The sequence below is a fragment of the Myotis myotis genome, unplaced genomic scaffold (assembly GCF_014108235.1).
Source record: "Myotis myotis isolate mMyoMyo1 unplaced genomic scaffold, mMyoMyo1.p scaffold_m19_p_17, whole genome shotgun sequence".
NCBI lineage: Eukaryota > Metazoa > Chordata > Mammalia > Chiroptera > Vespertilionidae > Myotis > Myotis myotis.
In genome coordinates this window covers 22,096,446-22,117,734 of record NW_023416321.1, presented here as the reverse complement: position 1 = coordinate 22,117,734, position 21,289 = coordinate 22,096,446, and the positions used below count along the sequence as shown (strand labels likewise).

Here is a 21,289-nt window from a genome sequence, read left to right as displayed (position 1 = left end):
CATATCCTGCGTCTCTGCAGCAGTGTATTTAAAGTTTGTCCTGCTTCTGTCAAACTCAGGTCAGACTGTGAGTCTTCATCACACTGTGATTTAAACTTATTCTGATGTGGAATGTCCCAGTTATCTTAAGGTGTATGAGTCTCTTAAATGAATGTTCCAGAGGTCACTGGAACATAATTCATCAAGAGCATCCCATTAGCTTGCTGTGCAATACAAAACTGCTTACTGATAGCAGCACCCTGGACGGGAGGTGATAACTTGAGCACTGTTAAGTTCTCTGTACAAGTGCCCTGGCTGGACCAAATCCTAATAGATTCTTCGCTTTCTGTTTTTTAATCCGTCTTGACATCCATCATTGCTACCTGTGGAAATGGGAAAAGCATCATGAGCTAAATGGGATGCGTTGCTAATCCTTTCTACTTAGCTCTGGATCTTTCACCTGGCATCATTTATATCTTTTTTAAAAAAATATGTTTTTATTGATTTCAGAGAGAGGAATAGAAACATCAATGATGAGAGAGAATCATTGATTGGCTGCCTCCTGCACATCCCCCTACTAGGGTTCAAGCCCTAACCAGGAATCGACTCATAACCTCCTGGTTTACAGGTCAGTGCTCAACCACTGAGCCACACCAGCCGGGCAGTCTTTCATCTCTTTACTGCTGTACCTTTTTGGGTTTCCCAGGGGGTAGTCTGACAAAAACTTTTTGTTATTAATGAGTTTTTTAAACAGAAAAACTAGTATTTAAAAGATATTGAATAAAATACTGAAGTCCTTTATAAACATAGATTCTTCAGACCTTTATGTAGTTATCAGAATACTTTTTATAGTTACTTCAGTTGATATTTTGAAAAATTGTATATAAAACAATTGCTGAACATTGGAAGATTTTAAAAATTTAGTGCCTGGCACATTGCTTTATACATAATAAGTTTTTGTAAAGATCTTTACATGTTCTTTTTCTTTTTTTAATATATTTTTACTAGAGGCCTGATGCATGAAATTCGTGCAAGGGGCTCGGCCCTCGCAGCCACGGCAGCTTGCCTTGGCTTCGTACTGAAGGTCATCCGGAAGGATGTTCAGGAGGATGTCCAGAAGGTCGTTTGGCTGTCCGGTCTAATTAGCATATTATACTTTTATTATTACAAATTGATTTCAGTGATGAAAAGAGAGGGAGAGAGAGAGAAATATCAATGATGACAGAGAATCATTGATGGGCTGTCTCCTACATGCCCCACACTGAGGTTCCAGCCTTAAACCCAGGCATATGCCCCGACTGGGCATGAACCCTGACCTCCTGGTTCATAGGTCAATGCTCAACCACTGAGCCATGCTGGCCAGGCTAAATTTTATTTTTCAATTACAGTTTACATTCAATGTTATTTTATATTAGTTTCAGGTGTACAGCACAGTGGTTAGACAATCCTATACTTTACAAAGTGGTCCCCCGATATTTCCAGTACCTACCTGGCATCACCTACATAGTTACTGCAATATTATTGACTGCATTCCCTAAACTCCCTACCCTTTAGTGAGTTTTTTTGTTATCCTCCAATGATTTAGTGTAGGTGAAAGAAATATACACCTCGTCATCTATCTCCACACAACTGACTTAAATAATCAAAGGAAAATTAACATCAATAATAAAAATATATAACAGTAATGAAAAGATGGAAGGAAGACATAGATACCACAGTCATAGAAGAATTCCTGCTAGATAATGAAAGGCTAAAACCCATATATGTAAAATTTCTAAGAGAATAATGCTGTATCATGAAAACTAAGTAAAGGAAACCCTGGCAGATACCTACTACTGACTACTAATAAGATAAATAAAAACTCCTAGAAAAAGCTGGTTTGTGTTTTTTTTTTTTTATGAGGGATGGGACCATTACTACTTGGAATCTCTTTGATGCTACAGATTCCTGAAAGCAGTTGCACAGAGTTTAGGAAAGAAAAGGAGGCCATGAAAACAGAAAAACCTGTGGAGGAATCTTTTCCTGACCATACATCTCCTTAGAGCAGGTAACTCACCTCAACACTGGGAGAACTTTTCTTATTTTTAGAGGCAACTGACCCCAGGAGGCCTCTACCTTCAAGTCAACTTATAAAAGTGAGGAAGGAAGACATATACCAAAAGCAGCAGCCAGGCCAAACAGAAAATCAGACAGCAAAACTGTTACCTGTGGCGACAATGTGAGCAAACAGTGAAAAGACCTTCAAGACAAACTTCTGGATAAGCTGACCCATGACTCTGACTTCCTCCCAACCCCGTGCAGGATGCTGAAATCCTGAACTGATTATTTAAACCCACATAATGAGGGACTCCAACAGCAGCCAAGTCAATAGTGAGGGACCCAAGGATAATAAATGCACAATATTTTTAGTCAGTATTACATCTGTTTAAATAAGGTTTTTCCTTAAAGGGCAAGAAGGGAAACATTTTAGGCTTTGTGGGCCAAGAGACACAGACAAGGCTATTATGCAGGTACTTGTATAACCATCACTTAAAAATGTAAAAAACATTCTTAGCTTGTGGGCTGTAAAAACAAAACAGGTGGCTGGCCAGATATGACCCATGGACTGTAGTTTGCTGATATAGACTCAGCCTTACTCAGATATGAATGAGGCAAAATGTTGGGTGTGTGACTTTTATGCAAGGTAGAAGAAAAATGTAAACACAGCATACTCAAGAGATAGCTATATAAGATACTTTTTGGTGATGACAAAAATCCAATTCAAACGAGCATTAAGTAAAAATTATTGTTAGCTCAAATAACTGAGAATGGGTGGGTGGATCTTTTTTTTCTATCCCTTCTCTCAGCCCTTCTCTATGATTCAGTCACTTTCATTCTGCAGATGCAAATTAAAAGAAATATGTATTTTTTGGAAGGATTAAGTGAAAGATTTGGGAGAAATAAAATGACCAAAATTGCCCTAGCCGGTTTGGCTCGGTGGATAGAGCGTCAGCCTCCGGACTAAAGGGTCCCAGGTTCGATTCCGGTCAAGGGCATGTACCTTGGTTGCAGGCACATCCCCAGTACTGGGTGTGCAGGAGGCAGCTGATGGATGTTTCACTCTCATCAATGTTTCTAACTCTCTATCTCTCTCCCTCCCTCTCTGTAAAAAATCAATAAAAGATATATTTTTTTAAAAAATGACCAAAACTGAAAGATGTGTACATTGAGAAACTAGTCAAGAGTGAGCTGCAGAGTGAGTAGCTCTGGATTTAAGGTGGGTTGAGGTGATTGGGGAAAGCTTGGGATGATATTAGAGAGGAGAAGAGAAAGCAAATCAACCAAAGACAAGGAATAAGCCCTAGCTGATTTGGCTCAGTGACTAGAGCGTTGGCCTGTTGACTGAAGGGTCCTGGGTTCAATTCCAGTCAAGGGCACATATCTCAGTTGCAGGCTTGGTCTCCAGAGGGGGCATGCAGGAGGCAGCCAGTCAATGATTCTCTCTCATCATTGATGTTTTTCTCTCTCTCTCCCTCTCCCTTCCTCTCTGAAATCAATAAAAATATCTATTAAAAAATACAAAGACAAGGAATAAGGTCTTGAGTATTATCAGACCTACAGATCCAGAAATTTGTAGCAGCACTTATCCTCATAGCATTCCATCCTCACAGCATTCCTCATTATCCTTGGTATAGGGGCAAAGAAGACAACACAGGATTTATTCTAGAGATGGTGCTTTAAGGTTGACAGAAGGTATGTGAGGGAGGTGACTGCTCCTGAGAGAGTAGTTGAGGTGATAAACCACAGAGGTCAAACTAAAGAGTGAAGAGAGTGAGGCAGTGATGGGGCTGAAAGGTAATAACAATCTATATATATAAAAGCCGAGCGACCTGAATGACGGAACGACTGGTCGCTATGACACACACTGTGGCAGCTAACCGGCCCTATTGGGGCCCTTATTGCCCCCCCCCCCAACCTCCCACGACCGCTCCCTCCAGCTGGCCGTGCCCCCGATCAGACCCCCACCCCGGTTGGGAGTGGGGCTGGCCAGGCCCCACCCGTGCAGGAATTCGTGCACCAGGCCTCTAGTATATGTATATTACAATAATAAGAGTATATATGTATTTTTGCAATTCACAGGAATGGTCACCTAGAATTATGAATGAAATGGAGTGGCTTTAGAATCAATTTAATCAGTATGTCACAACTGAAATACTATGACAGCACTGTGCTAAGTGCTTACTACATTATCTCATTTAACTCTTCTAACAACTCTGTTGTCCCCATTTTACAGGTCAGAAGCTAAAGGTAAGAGAAAATTTGTGAATGTTTCCCCACGTCCCCCATGGTTCAGGGTTGAAGATCTGGAAGAGGGGCTGCACGCAAATGAAAGAGATGAAACGAGAAATAATTTGGAAATATTGGGAGCCAGGCAGGCAAGCCCAACTCAAGGGAAAGGACTTCTACTGGTGCCTAGGCCTCACCAACCTTTTATTCAATTTTGGATACACATGTAGCTCTTAGGCAGGTAATTGCGGTAACAGACAGACTGTCTTAAAGGTCAGTAAATATTAGAAGGATTTACTCTCAGACTATTTGATCAGGAAATAACTTGAGCCCCCCTTGTCTGGACTAGACAATCGATGCATAACTCTGGCCCTTGCCATGGGTTCAAGGTTCACCAGCGTTCCAGGATCCTTGTTTGCACTTCTCTGATAGTGAAGACAATGGGTGGCTTCCTGCAAAAATTCACTCAAATTTTCACAGTGGTTTGTGGTGAGGCAAGATTAGAAACCAGAGCCTCTCATTCTAGAGTCAACCCACTCATAAATTCTATGCCATTCTGCCTTTTAAAACCAATTGAATTCCTAAATTTCTACATCAAAGCACATAGTCAACAAGAGTCAGACTTGGAAATTTCCAAAGCAAGTGTTTCTAGTTAACAACCAAAGGAAAATTTAATTCTTTCACCACACCACATAATTTCCTGGTCAAATGCTCTGGATGAATTAATTGTAAAATGTTCCAAATGTAACAAAACAAATTTACTTTTTGTATGGTGTTATGAAGGGTAATAAGCCGTCACTTAATATATACAGTTCCTTATCTCATCATCCCCACCCTTCCTCTCAGCTGATGATTTCACTCCTACTTCAGAGTGAAGATATAGGCCAATGGGCAGTAAATTCTTCAATTTACTCAGCCTCAAACCTACAAACTTACCTGCAACCCTGTCCATCTTTGCCTTTTCTTTATTTTCTCAGTGGTAAAGCTATCTTTCTTGTAAGGTGATTTTCTCCATTTAAATCCTAAATCAATGGTTCTCAGAGTGTGTTAAGTGGACTAGCAGCATCAGCTGCACCTGAGAACATGTTAGAAATGCAAATTCTTGCCCTAACTGGTTTGGCTCAGTGGATAGAGCGTCGGCCTGCAGACTGAAAGGTCCCAGGTTTGATTCCAGTCAAGGGTATGTACCTTGGTTTCGGGCACATCCCCAGTAGGAGGTGTGCAGGAGGCACTGATCAATGTTTTTCTCTCATCGATGTTTCTAGCTCTCTATCCCTCTCCCTATCTCTCTGTAAAAAATCAATAAAATATATTTTTTTTAAAAAAGAAAGAAAGAAAAGGTAACAGAGGTAGTTGTTTAAAAAAAAAAAAAAGAAAGAAAAAGAAATGTAAATTCTTGTGCTGTATCCCAGAATCAGAAACTCTAGGAGTGGGGCCCAGCAACCTCTGTTTGGACAAGCCCACCAGGTGAGTCTGATGCACACTTAAGTTTGAGAATCTCAGGCCCCACCCCAACTTACTGAATCAGAATATGCATTCAATAGAATACCACAGGTGATGACAAGATCCCCCAGGTGATTCAGAGGCATATTAAAAATTGAGAAACACTGCTCTGCATGCATTCGCTTCTCAAGGACCATCTCATTTTTCCCTCTCTCTTTTGGATCTTTCCTGTCAGCATTTTAAAAATTATCCTGTCTCTTCATTGTGTAAAAGAATCCCTTGACTCTTTAGCTTTCTCTCTTCTTCCATTTTCTCACTTTCCATTCATAGGCAAGTTTCTTGAATGACTTGCCTATACAGTACTATAATCAGGGTCTCTTGTGGTCCCTACTACTCTACTGGAACTTCTTGGGCAAAGGTAACAAGTAACCCCTTTATGGATAAACCAAATGATGACCTCTTTACAGCATTTGACACTACTGACCATGTTTGATTTCTTAAAATTCTTCTCCTCATGCTTTTGAACAGACATTTTTTCATCTTCTCCTACCTCCCTGGCCACTCATTATCAGTCTTTCTCTGATATTTACCCCTCCCACACCTAGCTAGAGGGCTTCAGAGGAGTGGGACTGTTATTTTTAAAATAGAATTTCCCAGTCTCCACACACTTGACATTTTGGGCTGGATAATTCTTTGATGTGGGGGCTGTCTTGTGCATTGTAGGATGTTTCGTAGCATCCCTGACCTCTACCCACCAGATGCCAATAGCAACCTCTCCCGAAGTTGTGACAACCAAAAATGTCTCCAAATATTGCCAGTGTCTTTTAGGGGTGAGGTGGGGATGGGGATGCAGGATTGCTTATGGTTGAGAACCACTGGTCTGAAAGTAATCCCATGTGTCCTAGTTCTGATAAGTACTAAGAGCTTTGCTGAAGGTTTTTAGGAAAGTACTTTGTTTGAGAAAGAACTATGGAAAGACATTCTTTTTTCCCCTACCACCTGTGGGAAACATGCAATGTTTATTGCTACAGGCAGGCATCCTAAAACTCTGGATGAAGAAAGACATGGGTCTCATGACATCACTGAATCACCGGATCAACCACTCCTAATGTTTGCCCTTCCTCTGGATTTAATCTTGAATAATATATCTTCCAAACTTGCTTACTCATCTTGTTTCCTCCTGTTTTTCTGGGGCAGTTCTGCAAGACACAGGTGGAACTGTGCCTAGCTCAAGGACTAATCTGGGAAGCCCTGGTTCTGAACAAATGAAGAGATTGATAACCAAACATTTCTAGAATACCAGGGATTTTATCACAAAGATAACCCCTTTTATAGATCTGACTTGCTTCTCCTAGTGGCACATTTTATTTCCTGTCCCCATCTCCACTATACTAATCATTGCCAATCAATTTTCAATGCTATCTGCATCTATGAATGCCTAATTTTTTCTAATCATTGCCTCCACTTTAAATCCTGGATTTAGAAGTCAGAGGAGACAAACCCTTTCTTTATCTTCTGGATTACTAAAGCAATTCCTTCTACTTTTGAGTAGCCAAGCAAAGCGCTGGCTCAGCAGGACTGAGCTGGTTGAGCAGGAAGGGCTACGTTACTAACAGATACCAGCACTGGTGTTTGAACTCCTTTAGACTACTGTCCCACAGAATATTCCTCTGGTATTCATGGCCATTCTTCAAACTAGAAAACTCTGGTTGATTAATGTGGCCATTCCCTCCCATTTCTCTGTGAATACATAGAGCAGCTTGGGGGCAGGGCTTTCCCTGGAGCACTATTTGAAGAATGTCCAGCTGTGCCTGACCTAAGCCAACCTCTTTAAGGGATAATGAGAGCTTGGGGGACTTTCCCCACAACAGGCTTTGTATTATGTCTACAGCGTATGTCTCTAGTGTGTTTTTTACAGAGCCTTAGAGAAGGAAATGATATCTGAGTAGGAGAGTGTGTCTCTTTCGCTATGTGTGCGCTATACCCTCAAAGCAGGAAGACGACTATAGTGGATTTATAAAGTTATAGACAAGTTGTTGGCCTTCTGTTTTCAGATAGTGATTTCCAAAAAGTGTTTTAAATATTTTTTTCCACTTGGGTCAAAAGAAAGACACTTACCGTATTGAAAGAAATGCAAAACTAAGAGCAGAGGATGTTTAGGATGACTCCCCCCTTACCAACCCCTTCCCCCCCCCGCCCCCAAGAATCTTCATTGATAAAAACAGAAATCTTCTAGTCCTCCTCAATAGGGAACTGGGAATGACCTGTAACTAGTACGGTTGGTCTTGTTTGTTTGGACTCTGAACTATTCTGCATTATTCTGTTTCAGTGTTGTTCTGAGATTTCTACTTATTCCTTTTTAATATGTCCTAGTTTTTGCTTACATAATACGACCTTACCTAATATTTTGCAAAAAAATTTCCTGGAGATAATAAAGACACCCAGATGTTATGAGTACACAAACTCAGGTCTGCATGCAATATAAATCTATTTTGTATAATTACGTTTAGTACTCCACCAAGTTAATGAAAATTTCATTTTAATAAACTAAATATTCTTTCGAATAATTCCAATGGGCTGATCCCAACAGAGTCTCCCATATGTACAGCTTTACTTAACCTGAGCAGTGAAAAGGGCAAATTGTCATAAGACATCACTCGTGTGACCTGGCATCCACTGAGATTGCTTTTTCTGCTGCTCCTCATGACACCTTAGGGTACTGTAGGGACCATGAGACTCCTTGGATGCATCTTCCCAAATCCCCACCAATTACAGTTGATATACAATATTATATTAGTTTCAGGTGTACAACATAGTGATTAGACATTTATATAACTTACAAAGTGATCACTCCAGTAAGTCTAGTACCAACTTGACATCATACATAGTTAATAAAGATTATTTATGCTGCAAGTGGAGAAAAATCTAAGACAAAGTGGTCTCATTAGAAAGGAAAACTGAAAAGACTGTTGGTAATTTCCAGGGATGGTTATGACTTGATTCAAAGTTCAAATAATGTCACCAGGACCTGTCTTCCAAAATATTCTTCCTCTTAGTGTTAACTTCATCTTTAGGCTGGTTCCCTTTCTCCTAGCAGAATGGCTACAGTAGTCCCAACTTCACATTTGTAGGTACTAAGTCCTGAGGTGAGTCTCTTTCAGTAGACCTGTTCTTAGGAGAAGCTTTATTTCTCCCAGGAGCCCCCGCAAACGTCTCCTCATATGTCATTAGCTTCTGATCAGATGAGTTTATTAATGAGCCCATCACTAAGGCCATAGAGATAGAATATGTTGACTGGCCTACACCAATCTGGGTCCTCTCTTAGGGCTGGGTTTGGGACCGATTCTACACAATGACATAGCTTCAGAGTGAGGGAGAAAGGGAGTGATTTACCAGAAGAAAACCAATGTATCATTTTACCAAATGAACGGTGAATGAATAATGGACAGGAAAAAAACAAAATGTCCACTAGAGTATCAGAACATATTTTATTTCATGTTAGTTTGTTGTATGTAAGTAGGCAGAATAAGCTATATTGTTCTCATCACAAAGATAGTCATTTCCCATAAATTCTTTGACTTCACCTCATTTTTCATTAAAGCACTTCCAAGAACAATTGCACAACAGAAGCTCTTTCTACCAGACACCACTTAAATAAATTACCTAATTAGTGCTCTCCATCGCCTCTAAAAAAGACACTCTGATGCCCAATGCATGCTGAACCTTCGGGACTAGACTTCAATTCTCCGAAACATCCTCACATACTACTGCTCCCACATGTTGAGTCAATGCTGGCTCACAAACCTGTTTGTTGGAGTTGTTGTTTAATTACATATTTAATTAAATGTTGCATAACATCATAAACTGTGAATAAAGGAAAATGTCAAAGTTCTCTCTTAATTTAATTAAATTGAATGCTTTAGAAAGGTTTAATAAAGGCAAAGTGATGGAAATAAAAAGACCTACTATGAATTGGATGTGAGTGAGACTACTGTAAAAGATTGATGATGGATTGGGTATGTCTTAAAATCCAGGAGGATTATGCATTGAGAGCACTGTGCATATGATTTTAAATTCTTAACCCACTTTAAAGAAGTCAAAACTGAAAAAAATAGGTGATATACTGTTGATGTGGTTTATGGAAAAAGGAGGGATGCTGAACTCCAAACAGTTGACTCATATTCAAAGCAAAGGTCTTGCCCTACATCAAAAGATTGGGAAATGAATACATGTTAATGTAAATTAAAGTGTTTAAAGTACAAATGTATATGTGTGGTGAAAGCTATAAGTTAAGCAGAGAAGTCAATGAGCAAGAGAATTGGAATTAATTTTGGTAATTAGGGGATAAGAAGTGGATAGTTTAGAAAGGTAAGGATGATGGAGGCCAGACTATAGGAGAGTAAGGTGAAAAATAAAACTGAGAAAAATCAAGAAGCTTAATAGAAATAAATTATTAATAACAACAATAAGATATACCATATGAGTGCTTATTATGTGTAAACACTATTCTAGATATTCTCCATACACTTTAAAAAATATTTTTATTGATTTCAGAGAGGAAGGGAGAGGGAGAGAGAGAGAAACATCAATGATAAGAGCATCAGTTGGCTGCCTCTGGCATGACCCCTACTGAGGATTAAGCACGCAACCCAGGCATGTGTCTTTGACTGGAATCGAACCCAGGACCCTTTAGTCCACAGGTTGATGCTCTATCCACTGAGCCAAACCACGTAGGGCCATACTAGTACAACTTTTTTTTTTTTTTTTTTTTTTTTTTTTTTTTTTTTTTACAACTTAGGTATTAAGTATTTTGTGCTAAGTTAAACAGCTAGAAAATAAAATAGATTTTTCTGTTAAAGCACATGTGAGAGGTGGGTGTGTGCAGAAACTCAGAATTTTTCTGAGGAGATTATTCTGGAGGGAAAAATGATTAAAGAACAAATGAAGCTATTAAGTGTTCTTGTTATTTGGCCAATACTCATTTAAAAATACAAGCTTTCCCTCTTCAAATAGGTGATTAAATAAATAGTTCACCTTTAAAAGTCAATTCTGAAGTCCCTTCTACTAGTAAGTTCACTCAAGTCCCACAGACTGGAAGGAGGAAGAAAATGTGAAAAGGAAAAAAAAAATGTTGTGCCTTACAGCTCATCACAGAGGAGGCAGTAAGTGTTCTAAAATAATATGCTCTACCCTGGCTGCTGTGGCTCAGGTGGTTGGGCATCATCCAGTACACCAAAAGTTTGCTGGATTCTAGTCAGGGCACATGTCCAGGTTGCAGGCTTGGTCCCCATGGAGGGCATGCAGGAGGCAGCGAATTCATTCTCACATCAGTGTTTCTCTCTCTCTTTCTCTCTCCCTCTCCCTTCCTCTCTCTCTCTCTAAAAATAAAAATGAATAAAAACAAACAAAAATCAAACATTTTAAAATAACATGCTTCTACCCTAGCAGAGAAACCAACATTATCTTGTTGGCACCTAAAAAAATATGCAGTGTTTACATTATACTAGCTTCTTTCTTAAAGGAGGTCTTCTATGATTTTATCTCTATTTCTGAAGGGCACACTATTTGGGGCTTAACACCTTCTCCAACATAAAAATAGCAAACAGTAGTGCTGAGGGAAACAAAAGTACACCGTAATTCAAGGGAAAAAAACAACTGCTTTCCCCCCAATTATTTAAACAAGTAACTGTTATTTAACTTTTCAGAAAATGAGAAAAAATGGAATTTTTCATTAAGGAAAAGCAATAAATTTAAGAGTGGGCCAGATCTCTTTAGAAAAAAAGGCTAAGGTAAGTGTACAAGTATCTGAAGAGAAAAGGTATAAATATTATTCCCACATTAATGACTCCAAAACCAGTTACCTGCTGAAAACATAACAGATTGAATTTCCATGGCTAATTAAGAACATATATTGCCCTGGCCAGTTTGGTTCAGTGGATAGAGTGTCAGCCTGCAGATTGAAGGGTCCCAGGTTTGATTCTGATCAAGGACACATGCCTGGTTTGTGGGCTCAATCCCCAGTAGGGAGCGTGCAGGAGGCAGCCAATCAATGATTCTCTCTCATCGATATTTCTATCTTTACCTCTCCCTCTCTGAAATCAATAAAAATATATTAAAAAAAACACACATATACAGGTTTGACACCTTTGGGACTCTGGTAGCAGTGATTCTAATTTTGTGTCTCTTACCAGTTTACATTTGCACACAATAAATGTGACAGAGGTAGCCAGATAAGACTGATTATTTTGTTAAATACTCACTGAGTTGGAAAAACAACAGGGTCAGAGTGAAGACAGGGTTACAGAATTTAACCTTTTGACACACATTAGCTCAAAGTTCTAAATACACAGGGTTGCTCTAGTAGATGAACAATGAACTGCTACTTAGTAGTTGTTACTGATATTTTCTAGCTATGGGAAGAAACAATAGAAAATTCATTACATTTTTATTTTGCTTCTAAATTAATTCTTATAGTGTATGCTTGAAGATTTTGAACTTGATAGTTAAAAGCAAGAGATGATTCCCAACTCAACAAATCAATGGATAAGAATAGCTAACTCTTATAATAGGCTCGATCCCCAGTTAGGGGGTGTGCAGGAGGCAGCCGATCAATGATTCTCTCTCATCACTGATGTTTCTATCTCTCCCTCCCTCTCCCTCTCTGAAATTCATAAATATATATTTTAAAAATACAAATAGTAACTACCATATGACTCAGCAATTCCAACTCTGGGTATTTATTTCCTGAAGAAAAAACAAAAACACTAACTCAAAAAGCTATATGCATACCCTGGCTGGTTTGGCTCAGTGGATAGAGTGTCAGCTTGCGGACTGAAGGGTCCCAGGTTCGATTCCGGTCAAGGGCACATGCCTGGGTTGCAGGATCCCCAGTGGGGGGCGTGTAGGAGGCAGCCGATCAATGATTCTCTCTCATCATTGATATTTCTAGCTCTCTCTCCCTCTTCCTTCCTCTCTGAAGTCAATAAAAATATATTAAAAAGAAAAAGCTATATGCACCACCAAGTTCATTACAGCATTATTTAAAATAGCCAGGATGAGGTAACATACTAAGTGTATATCAATGGATGAATGAATAAAAAAATGTGATATGGGAGAAACTAAGATGGCGGCATAGATAAACACCGGGAAATTGCTGCCTCCCACAACAATTGAAAAATCTTCTAGGAACACAAAATGTACATCATCCAGAACTACAGGAAGGCTGGCTGAGTGTAAATTCTACAACTAGAAGGAAAGAAAATCACACTGAGAGCCAGAGGAGCTGCGGAAGTAAAGTGCAGAGGTACGGGGGCTCGCGTGCGCAGAAAGGGGCTGAGGACGCGGCTGTCTTTTTGAATCCGGAGGGAGTCACAAGCTCCCGACGGCTCTGAACTTCGGTTCCGGGAAGTCTCTGGGGACCCAGGACTCATACGGGGAGAAACTGGACTGTCTGGCAACGGGCGAACTTGAGGGCGGCTTTCCCTCAGAGGTGCTTGCAGCCGTTACCTGGACACTGAGACGCGCGACTCCTTAGGGCAGGGCTAAGGATCCGCCATAGCTGCTTGCTCCGCCCTTTGATTCCTTGAGACCCCGCCCCACCCAGGCTGCGGCAGAGACTTTTGCATATGAATGCCCCGGCCCTTTGCAACCTGATAATTACCTAACTGCAGCCGGGCCAGACAGACCCAGAACTTCCAAGAGAAGGCCCAAAGCCCCACAGCGGCTTGCATTGCTTCACAGCTGAGCCTCATCAGGGCACCTCCAAACTCCAAAAAGGGAAGGGGAATCTGCAGTTATCTTCGTAGCTCCTGCTGTGTAACTTCAGGCAGAGGCTAAATTAGCACCTCCTTAGATCCAAGAGCCACTGTACCCAGTGGTCAGAGGGGGACCATCCAGATCACAACTCCTCAGATCCATAAGGGACACACTCAGGGTGCAGACTCAGTGAGCACCAAAACCCCACTGAAGCAAGTCTTGCCCCAGAAGGGTGTCTCCAGCACAGAAGTTCTCCCACTGCAGACACAGCTGATTCTCACTGCCAATTGGCCTGGAGGTCAATTCCTCCCAGTGATCCTACAACAACCAAGGCATAACTACAACAAGACTGTGCACAAAGCCCACAAGGGGGTGCACCAGGAGTGTCCACCTCAGGTAACTGGGGAGGCTGAGACACTGGGCCCTACAGGACACCTAGCACACAAAGTCACTCCATCAACACAGGGAAGCAGTCAAAATGCGGAGACAAAGAAACAGGTCACAAATGGCAGAAATGGAGGAAAGCAAACGACTGGATATAGAGTTCAAGGCCACGTTTATAAGGTTTTTCAAGAATTTTATGGAAACCGCCGATAAATTTAGTGAGTCCCTCAATAAGTATAGTGAGACCCTGGAGGACATGAAAAAGGACCAACTAGAAATTAAGCATACACTGACTGAAATAAAGAATAATTTACAGAGATCCAACAGCAGACAAGAGGATCCCAAGAATCAAGTCAAAGATTTGAAATACAAAGAAACAAAAAATACCCAACCGAAAAAGAAAAAAGAAAAGAGATTCCAAAAATATGAAGATAGTGTAAGGAGCCTCTGGGACAACTTCAAGCGTACCAACATCAGAATTATAGGGGTACCAGAAGAAGAGAGAGGGCAAGATATTGAAAACCTATTTGAAGAAATAATGACAGAAAACTTCCCCTACCTGGTGAAAGAAATAGACTTACAAGTCCAGGAAGCACAGAGAACCCCAAACAAAAGGAATCCAAAGAGGACCACACCAAGACACATCATAATTAAAATGCCAAGAGCAAAAGACAAAGAGAGAATCTTAAAAGCAGCAAGAGAAAGACAGTCAGTTACCTACAAGGGAGTACCCATACGACTGTCAGCTGATTTCTCAACAGAAACCATGCAGGCCAGAAGAGAGTGGCAAGAAATATTCAAAGTGATGAATAGCAAGAACCTGCAACCAAGATTACTTTATCCAGCAAAGCTATCATTCAGAATAGAAGGTCAGATAAAGAGCTTCACGGATAAGAAAAAGCTAAAGGAGTTCATCACCACCAAACCAGCATTATATGAAATGCTGAAAGGTATTCTTTAAGAAGAGGAAGAAGAAAAAGGAACTCTTACCATTTGCCACAGCATGGATGGAACTGGAGAGTGGATAAATACCACATGATCTCACTCATTTGTGGAATATAATGAACAACATAAACTGATGAACAAGGACTGATCCAGAGACGGAGAGGCATTGATTGGACTGTCGGGCCTTGGAGGGAAGGTAGGGGAGGGTGGGGGTAAGGGGGAAAGATCAACCAAAGGACTTACATGCAAGCATATAGGCCTAACCAATGGACACGGACAACGGGGGGGTGAGGGCATGAGGGGGGGGGGTAGAGGGTAACGTGGGGACAAGGACACATATGTAATATCTTAATCAATAAAAAATATATTTAAAAAAATGTGATATGTATGTGTGTATGTGTCATGGGCATGCTTCAGCTGCAAGACATGGGGTTTTGGTCTGTTATCTCTGAAAAGTAACTCAGCATTTTGTTAAACAGGATAAGTTACAAAATCAAGAGTTTGTTTTGACCATGTTAAATTGAAATGTCCATCAGACATCAGTGTGGAGCTGTCAAGTCCTCCAGTTGCATATAGAATTTGGGGATCCAGGTAAAGTTTAAGACTAGAGATATAAATTTGGGAGCCATCCCCAGATAGTTTTTAGAGCTATGGTCCTGGATGGTGTTACCTACAGAGAGTGTATAGGTAGAGAAAAGAGCTCATGACAAAGCCCTGGGTACTCTCAACAATCTAAAGTCAAGCAGGGGCCCTAGCTGGTTTGGCTCAGTGGATAAAACATCAGCCTGCAGACTGAAGGGTCCCAGATTTGATTCCAGTCAAGGGCACATGCCTGGGTTGCAGGCTCGATCCCAGTTATTGGGTGTGCAGGAGGCAGCCAATCAATGATTCTCTCTCATCATTGATGTTTCTATCTCTCTCTCCCTCTCCCTCTCTGAAATCAATTATATATATATGGCAGGGAAAAATCAGGGAAAATGAGAAGGGGTGGTTAGTCAATGAAGTAGGAAGAAAACTAGTATAGTGTGGTCTCATAAATCAAGAGAAGTTTCAAGAAAGAAGCACTTAAGTGAAATAAGCCAGTCAATGAAGGAAAAATACCACATGATCTCACTCATTCATGGATAATAAAGACCATTATAAACTTATGAACAAAAATAGATACAGAGGCAGAGCTGCCTCAAACAGACTGTCAAACTGCAGCGGGAAGGCCGGGGAGGGTAGGGGGGCTGTAGGGGGGATAGGAGATCAACCGAAGGACTTACATGCATGCATGCATATAAGCATAACCAATGGACATAAGACACTGGGGGGTAGGGGAGGCAGGGGATTGTCAAGGGCTGGGGAAAAAGGAGACATATGTAATACCCTTTGTAATACTTTAAGCAATAAAAAAAGAGAGAAAGAAAGAAAGAAAGAAAGAAAGAAAGAAAGAAAGAAAGAAAGAAAGAAAGGTGCACTAAATAGATGTTATCTCTTCTCGGTGTGTTCAGTGGTTGAGCATCGACCTATGTATGAACCAGGAGGTCACTGTTCGATTCCCAGGCCAGCAAATGCCCAGGTTGCAGGCTCAATCCCCACCTGGTCAGGGGCGTGTAGGAGGCAGCCAAGCAATGATTCTCTCTTATCATTGATGTTTCTCTCTCTTCTTCTCCCTTCCTCTCTAAAATCAATAAAAATATATTTTAAAAAAGAAAAAAAAAGAAGCAATGGTTTAACTTGCAATTAAGTTTCAAGAAGGAAACAATGGTTCCACTTTCTGCTTCATTTGGGACAGAAGTTAGTAAAAACAGGAAAGTCATCATTAGATTTGGAAACAGAGAGGTCTGGTTATATCATAAAAACAGTCTTAGTGACATGATGGGGATGGTTTCTCGATTGGATTGGGTTAAGGAGAAGTTATGAGGTAGTAATTGGAAGCAGCTTCCAGATAGAGCCAACTCTTTTTTTAAAAAAATATATTTTATTGATATTTTACAGAGAGGAAGGGAGAGGGATAGAGAGTTAGAAACATCGATGAGAGAGAAACATTGATCAGCTGCCTCCTGTACACACCCTACTGAGGATGTGCCCGCAACCAAGGTACATGCCCTTGACCAGAATCGAACCTGGGACCCTTCAGTCCACAGGCCGATGCTCTATCCACTGAGCCAAACTGGTCAGGGCTAGAGCCAACTCTTTGAAAAGTTTTTCCTGTTAAGGGGAGCAGAAAAATGGGATAGGATAGGTGTTAAGGTACTTTTTATAGTTTTTGTTAAAATAGAAACTTGAATATGTTGTACACAGATGGAAATGACCCAGTAGAACAGGAGAAATTGATGAAATAGGAGCAAGAAAGGGTAATTGGTGGAGCAAAGCTCACAAGGAGGAGACAGGATAAAGGATCCAGAACACAAATGGAGGGATTGTCTTTAACAGTAATAGCAAAGCCGCTTCACCATGATGAGGAACTGAGAAGCTAGGATGGGTGTTGGATGGAGAATGTGGAAAAGCCTGTCTAATAAAGAGGTAATATGCAAATTGACCATCACCCCAACACACAAGATGGCTGCCCCATGTGGACACAAGATGGCTGGCAGGGGAGGGCAGTTATGGGCTATCAGGCCAGCCAGGGAAGGCAAGTGTGGGGGGACCAGACCTTCAGGGGAGGACAGTTAGGGGTGACCTGGCCAGCAGAGGAGGGCAGTTGGGTGGGACCAGTCCTGCAGGGGAGGGCAGTTAGGGGGGACCGGGCCAGCAGAGGAGGGCAGTTAGGGGTGACTGGGCCGGCAGAGGAGGGCAGTAGGGAGGAACAAGGCTTACAGGAGAGGGCAGTTGCGTGGGGGACCAGTCCTGCAGGGGAGGGCAGTTAGGGGCAATCGGGCCAGCAGGGGAGCAGTTAGGCGTCAATCAGGCTGGCAGGCAAGCAGTTGGGAGCCAGCAGTCCTGGATTGTAAGAGGGATGTCTGACTGGGATCAGGCCTAAATGGGCAGTCGGACATCCCTCGAGGGGTCCCAGATTGGAGAGGGTGCAGGCTGGGCTGAGGGCCACACACTACCCCCCCCCCAATGCACGAATTTCATGCACTGGGCCTCTAGTATGAAAAATAAAGTGGCTGAGAAGTGACAATAGTGGAAGAAATTAAGACAGTGAGCCATGAACAAATGAAGGGGATCTTATTGTAATGCATTACCAAGGATCTTATGGTAGCGCCAGTTGGCTTAACTTTAAAAGAGCTTGGGTTTTTGAAGGAGGAAGGAAGAAAAATGATTTGGAAGCAACATGAGGAGCAGGTTCTAAGATAAGAATACCTATGAGAGGGAAAATGCTCTTTGTACTTGATAAGTTGCTAGGGAGGTGGTTTTGCTAGGTGACCAACCAGTTTTCAGTTGGAACAGGAAGTTGATGAGAACATTTAGAGGTGAGGATAAAGGGGAAATGACTGAAAAAAAATGTTGAAATCTAAAGTGCAGAATGAGATGCTGAGGATGGTTGGGGTAATAAAAGTAGAGGGTGGCATGGAGATGCTAATCAGGTAAATGATGGATGACCTGGAGCTACTGGTTGTGATTGAGTGATAAGGATTATAGTGATGAAATTATCTTCCTGTAAGCTCTAGAGGGAGAGGGAGAGGGAAGGTGGGTAAATTGGTTAAGATGAATAATACAGAGCTACACAACACAAACTGTTCTCTCTTGCAAGTCTTGTGGTATGGAGGCTACTGGGTAAAGTTGCTCCTATTTCATTTAGAATTTTTGCATTTGTAGTTATAAAATATGATCTAAAGATTTCCTTCTAGTGTTACAATTGTTAGGTTCTGATAACAGGATTAGGATCATATTTCAAAAAGAAGCTGGGATTTTTTTCCAAGTAGTTTTACACTCTGGAACTACCTGGTCTAGTTCATTTTGGTGTAGGAGATATCCTTGAGAACATTTTTATTTATTTTTTAGAAATATATTGTTATTGATTTCAGAGAGGAAGGGAGAGGGAGAGATAAGAACATTTATGATGAAAGAGAATCATTAATGGGCTGCCTCCTGCATGCACCCTGACCAGGGCCTGGGTGGAGAGGAGCCTGCAACCGAGGTACATGCCTTGACCAGAAACGAACCTTGGACCCTCTGGTCAGCAGGCCAATGCTCTATTCCAGTGGTTCTCAACCTGTGGGTCGCGACCCCTTTGGCTGTCGAACGACCCTTTCACAGGGGTCGCCTAAGACCATCCTGCATATCAGATATTTACATTACTTTTCATAACAGTAGCAACATTACAGTTATGAAGTAGCAACGAAAATAATTTTATGGTTGGGTCACAACATGAGGAACTGTATTTAAAGGGCCAGAAGGTTGAGAACCACTGCTATTCACTGAAAATAACCAGCTAAGGCTAAATGTGTTTTTAGTGATTTTTTAGGGAGAGAGAGGATAGACACCCTATATGATGGTAGAAATATCCTGAGTTTTCTAACCAGGACACAAACAGGATTGCCTCCCTCAAGTCCCAGTTACAGACACACCACCCAAATCAAGTTTAAGAAAAACTTAAAAAAAAGAAACAGTTGATTTTTAGTGGGGGGGCAGGGGTAGAAAAACGTAGATGTAAAAGCGCAACATCATGGGCTGCCCCCTGCACGCCCCCACCGGGGCAGCAACCCGGGCACAAGCCTTTGACCAGAATGGAACCCGCAACCTCCTGGCGCCCGGGAGACGCCTAACCTACTGAGTCACACCGGCCCGGGCAAGGATGACACACGTTTCCCAGCCTGTTCGCAAACGATCTAACCAAGTGGGGTTTCCCGCCATTTCACTTCAAGGACTGGAAGGGCTTTCCCCCTAGATTCGTGGGAGACCCGAGCCTACACGGCTTTTCCCCGCCAGGCGAGCGGCGGAACGCCAAGGTCAGTAGGGTGCACTACGACCCCGGGGACAGGGCAACAAGGTGACAGACCAAACTGCCCAAGTGCCCGGCTTTCGCGGATAAGTTGGGAGGGCGGAGGCGCCCACTGCCAGGGGTAAACGAAGCGCCTAGTGCGCAACCCCGCGCCCGCGCTGGGAATGGGAAGCGCGGCCGTTGAAGGGCGGAGCAAGGGCTGGGGGCGGAGGCCGGGTTCGCTCCAACTCGAGCCCGGATTGGCCGGGCCCTGAGAGCCGAGTGACGACAGCCGGGGAGAACGTCCGATTTGTGTGGTGGGCGCGGGCGGGCGGAGGAGGCGCACTGCGCAGGCGCAGCGCCTCGGCTCCTGTCGGCCCAGCGCTCGCGGACAAGTCCCGACAGCGCGCGCCCCCGCTCCCGCGCCGGGACCGCCCCCTCCCCCTTTCGGCGGCGTCGAAGGTAAACAATAGTTGGCCGGTGACCGCGGAGGGCTTCTCCCGCCGCCGGATTCGGCGGACTGCGCGGTATCGGCGGGACCCCGGCCGGCCGGCCATGGCGGGGCTGTACTCGCTGGGAGTGAGCGTCTTCTCCGACCAGGGCGGGAGGAAGTACATGGAGGACGTTACTCAGATCGTGGTAGAGCCCGAGCCGACCCCTGAAGAAAAGCGCTCGCCTCGGCGGTCGTTCTCGCAGCCGTCACCGCCGGCTCTTCCGGGCGGCGAGGTCTCGGCGAAAGGCCCAGCGGTGGGGGCCCGAGAAGCTGGCGACCCTGCCCCGGACGCGGGGGCCTCGCCGGCTCCCGGTCGCTGCTGCCGCCGCCGCTCCTCGGTGGCGTTTTTTGCCGTGTGCGATGGGCACGGCGGGCGGGAGGCGGCACAGTTTGCCCGGGAGCACTTATGGGGTTTCATCAAGAAGCAGAAGGGGTTCACCTCGTCCGAGCCCGCGAAGGTTTGCGCTGCCATCCGCAAGGGCTTCCTCGCCTGTCACCTCGCCATGTGGAAGAAACTGGGTAAGTTCCCTGGCTTGTGTGGGCGCCCGCCTTTTCTGCAGGCGGTTGGGGGCTTTTAGGGCCCCGGCCCCGCGCGGGCCCCGAGCAAAGTGCACATGGGTGGACATGAAGGCTCTTGGTCTGATAGCACTTTCCGGGGTGGAAGTCCGGGCAAACAGAGTGGCCTTGGGAAAGGATTGCCGTCTCCCCGCAACCGCTCCTCGCCCGGTTTCCACCCTCTGCGGATCCTTGGCAAGCCGTCCCCCTCTCCCTCCTCGGCTTCGCTTTAGGTGGCAGCCGGCGAAAACGTGTTGGAAACCTGACGCCAGATTTTGGCCAAAAGATCAACTGAAGATGGGCTGCTCTCTGGGCCATGCGATGGGAGCGGGAGATGGCAAAAACTAGGGCACCCCTTTCGAGTCTGTCATTACTTTGCTCATGAAGGACTCGTCCCTATCGGTTGCCGCCGCTCATGGTGTCGGTTCTCCAGATTGACCCCAGGTCGCGGGTGGTTGGAGTAAACTGTTGGCTATTTTAGGAAGGCGAAGATGTAATCATCCAGTCGCTCGAAAGGAATTCGGTTTTGCTTGTAGGATCTCGATGCGTGGACGGCTTATGAAAAAAACAAAAGCGCGGGGTGCATTGTTACATATTAAACTGTTCCCACGTTAAAT

The 21,289-nt window shown here is 43.3% G+C and overlaps 1 protein-coding gene across 2 annotated transcripts in view; it reads left to right on the top strand.

The window, feature by feature from the left end:
* Positions 1 to 19,933: 19,933 nt before the first annotated feature.
* Positions 19,934 to 21,289, top strand: part of PPM1D (protein phosphatase, Mg2+/Mn2+ dependent 1D) — a 35,320-nt gene continuing 33,964 nt past the window's right edge. The window contains exon 1 of one of the 2 annotated variants that reach the window (XM_036340254.1): positions 19,934 to 20,636. In XM_036340254.1, the coding sequence (XP_036196147.1) occupies positions 20,180 to 20,636 (457 nt within the window). In that variant the 5' untranslated portion in view covers positions 19,934 to 20,179. The remainder of the gene's footprint in view (positions 20,637 to 21,289) is intronic. The other variant, XM_036340253.1, reaches the window with a different exon arrangement.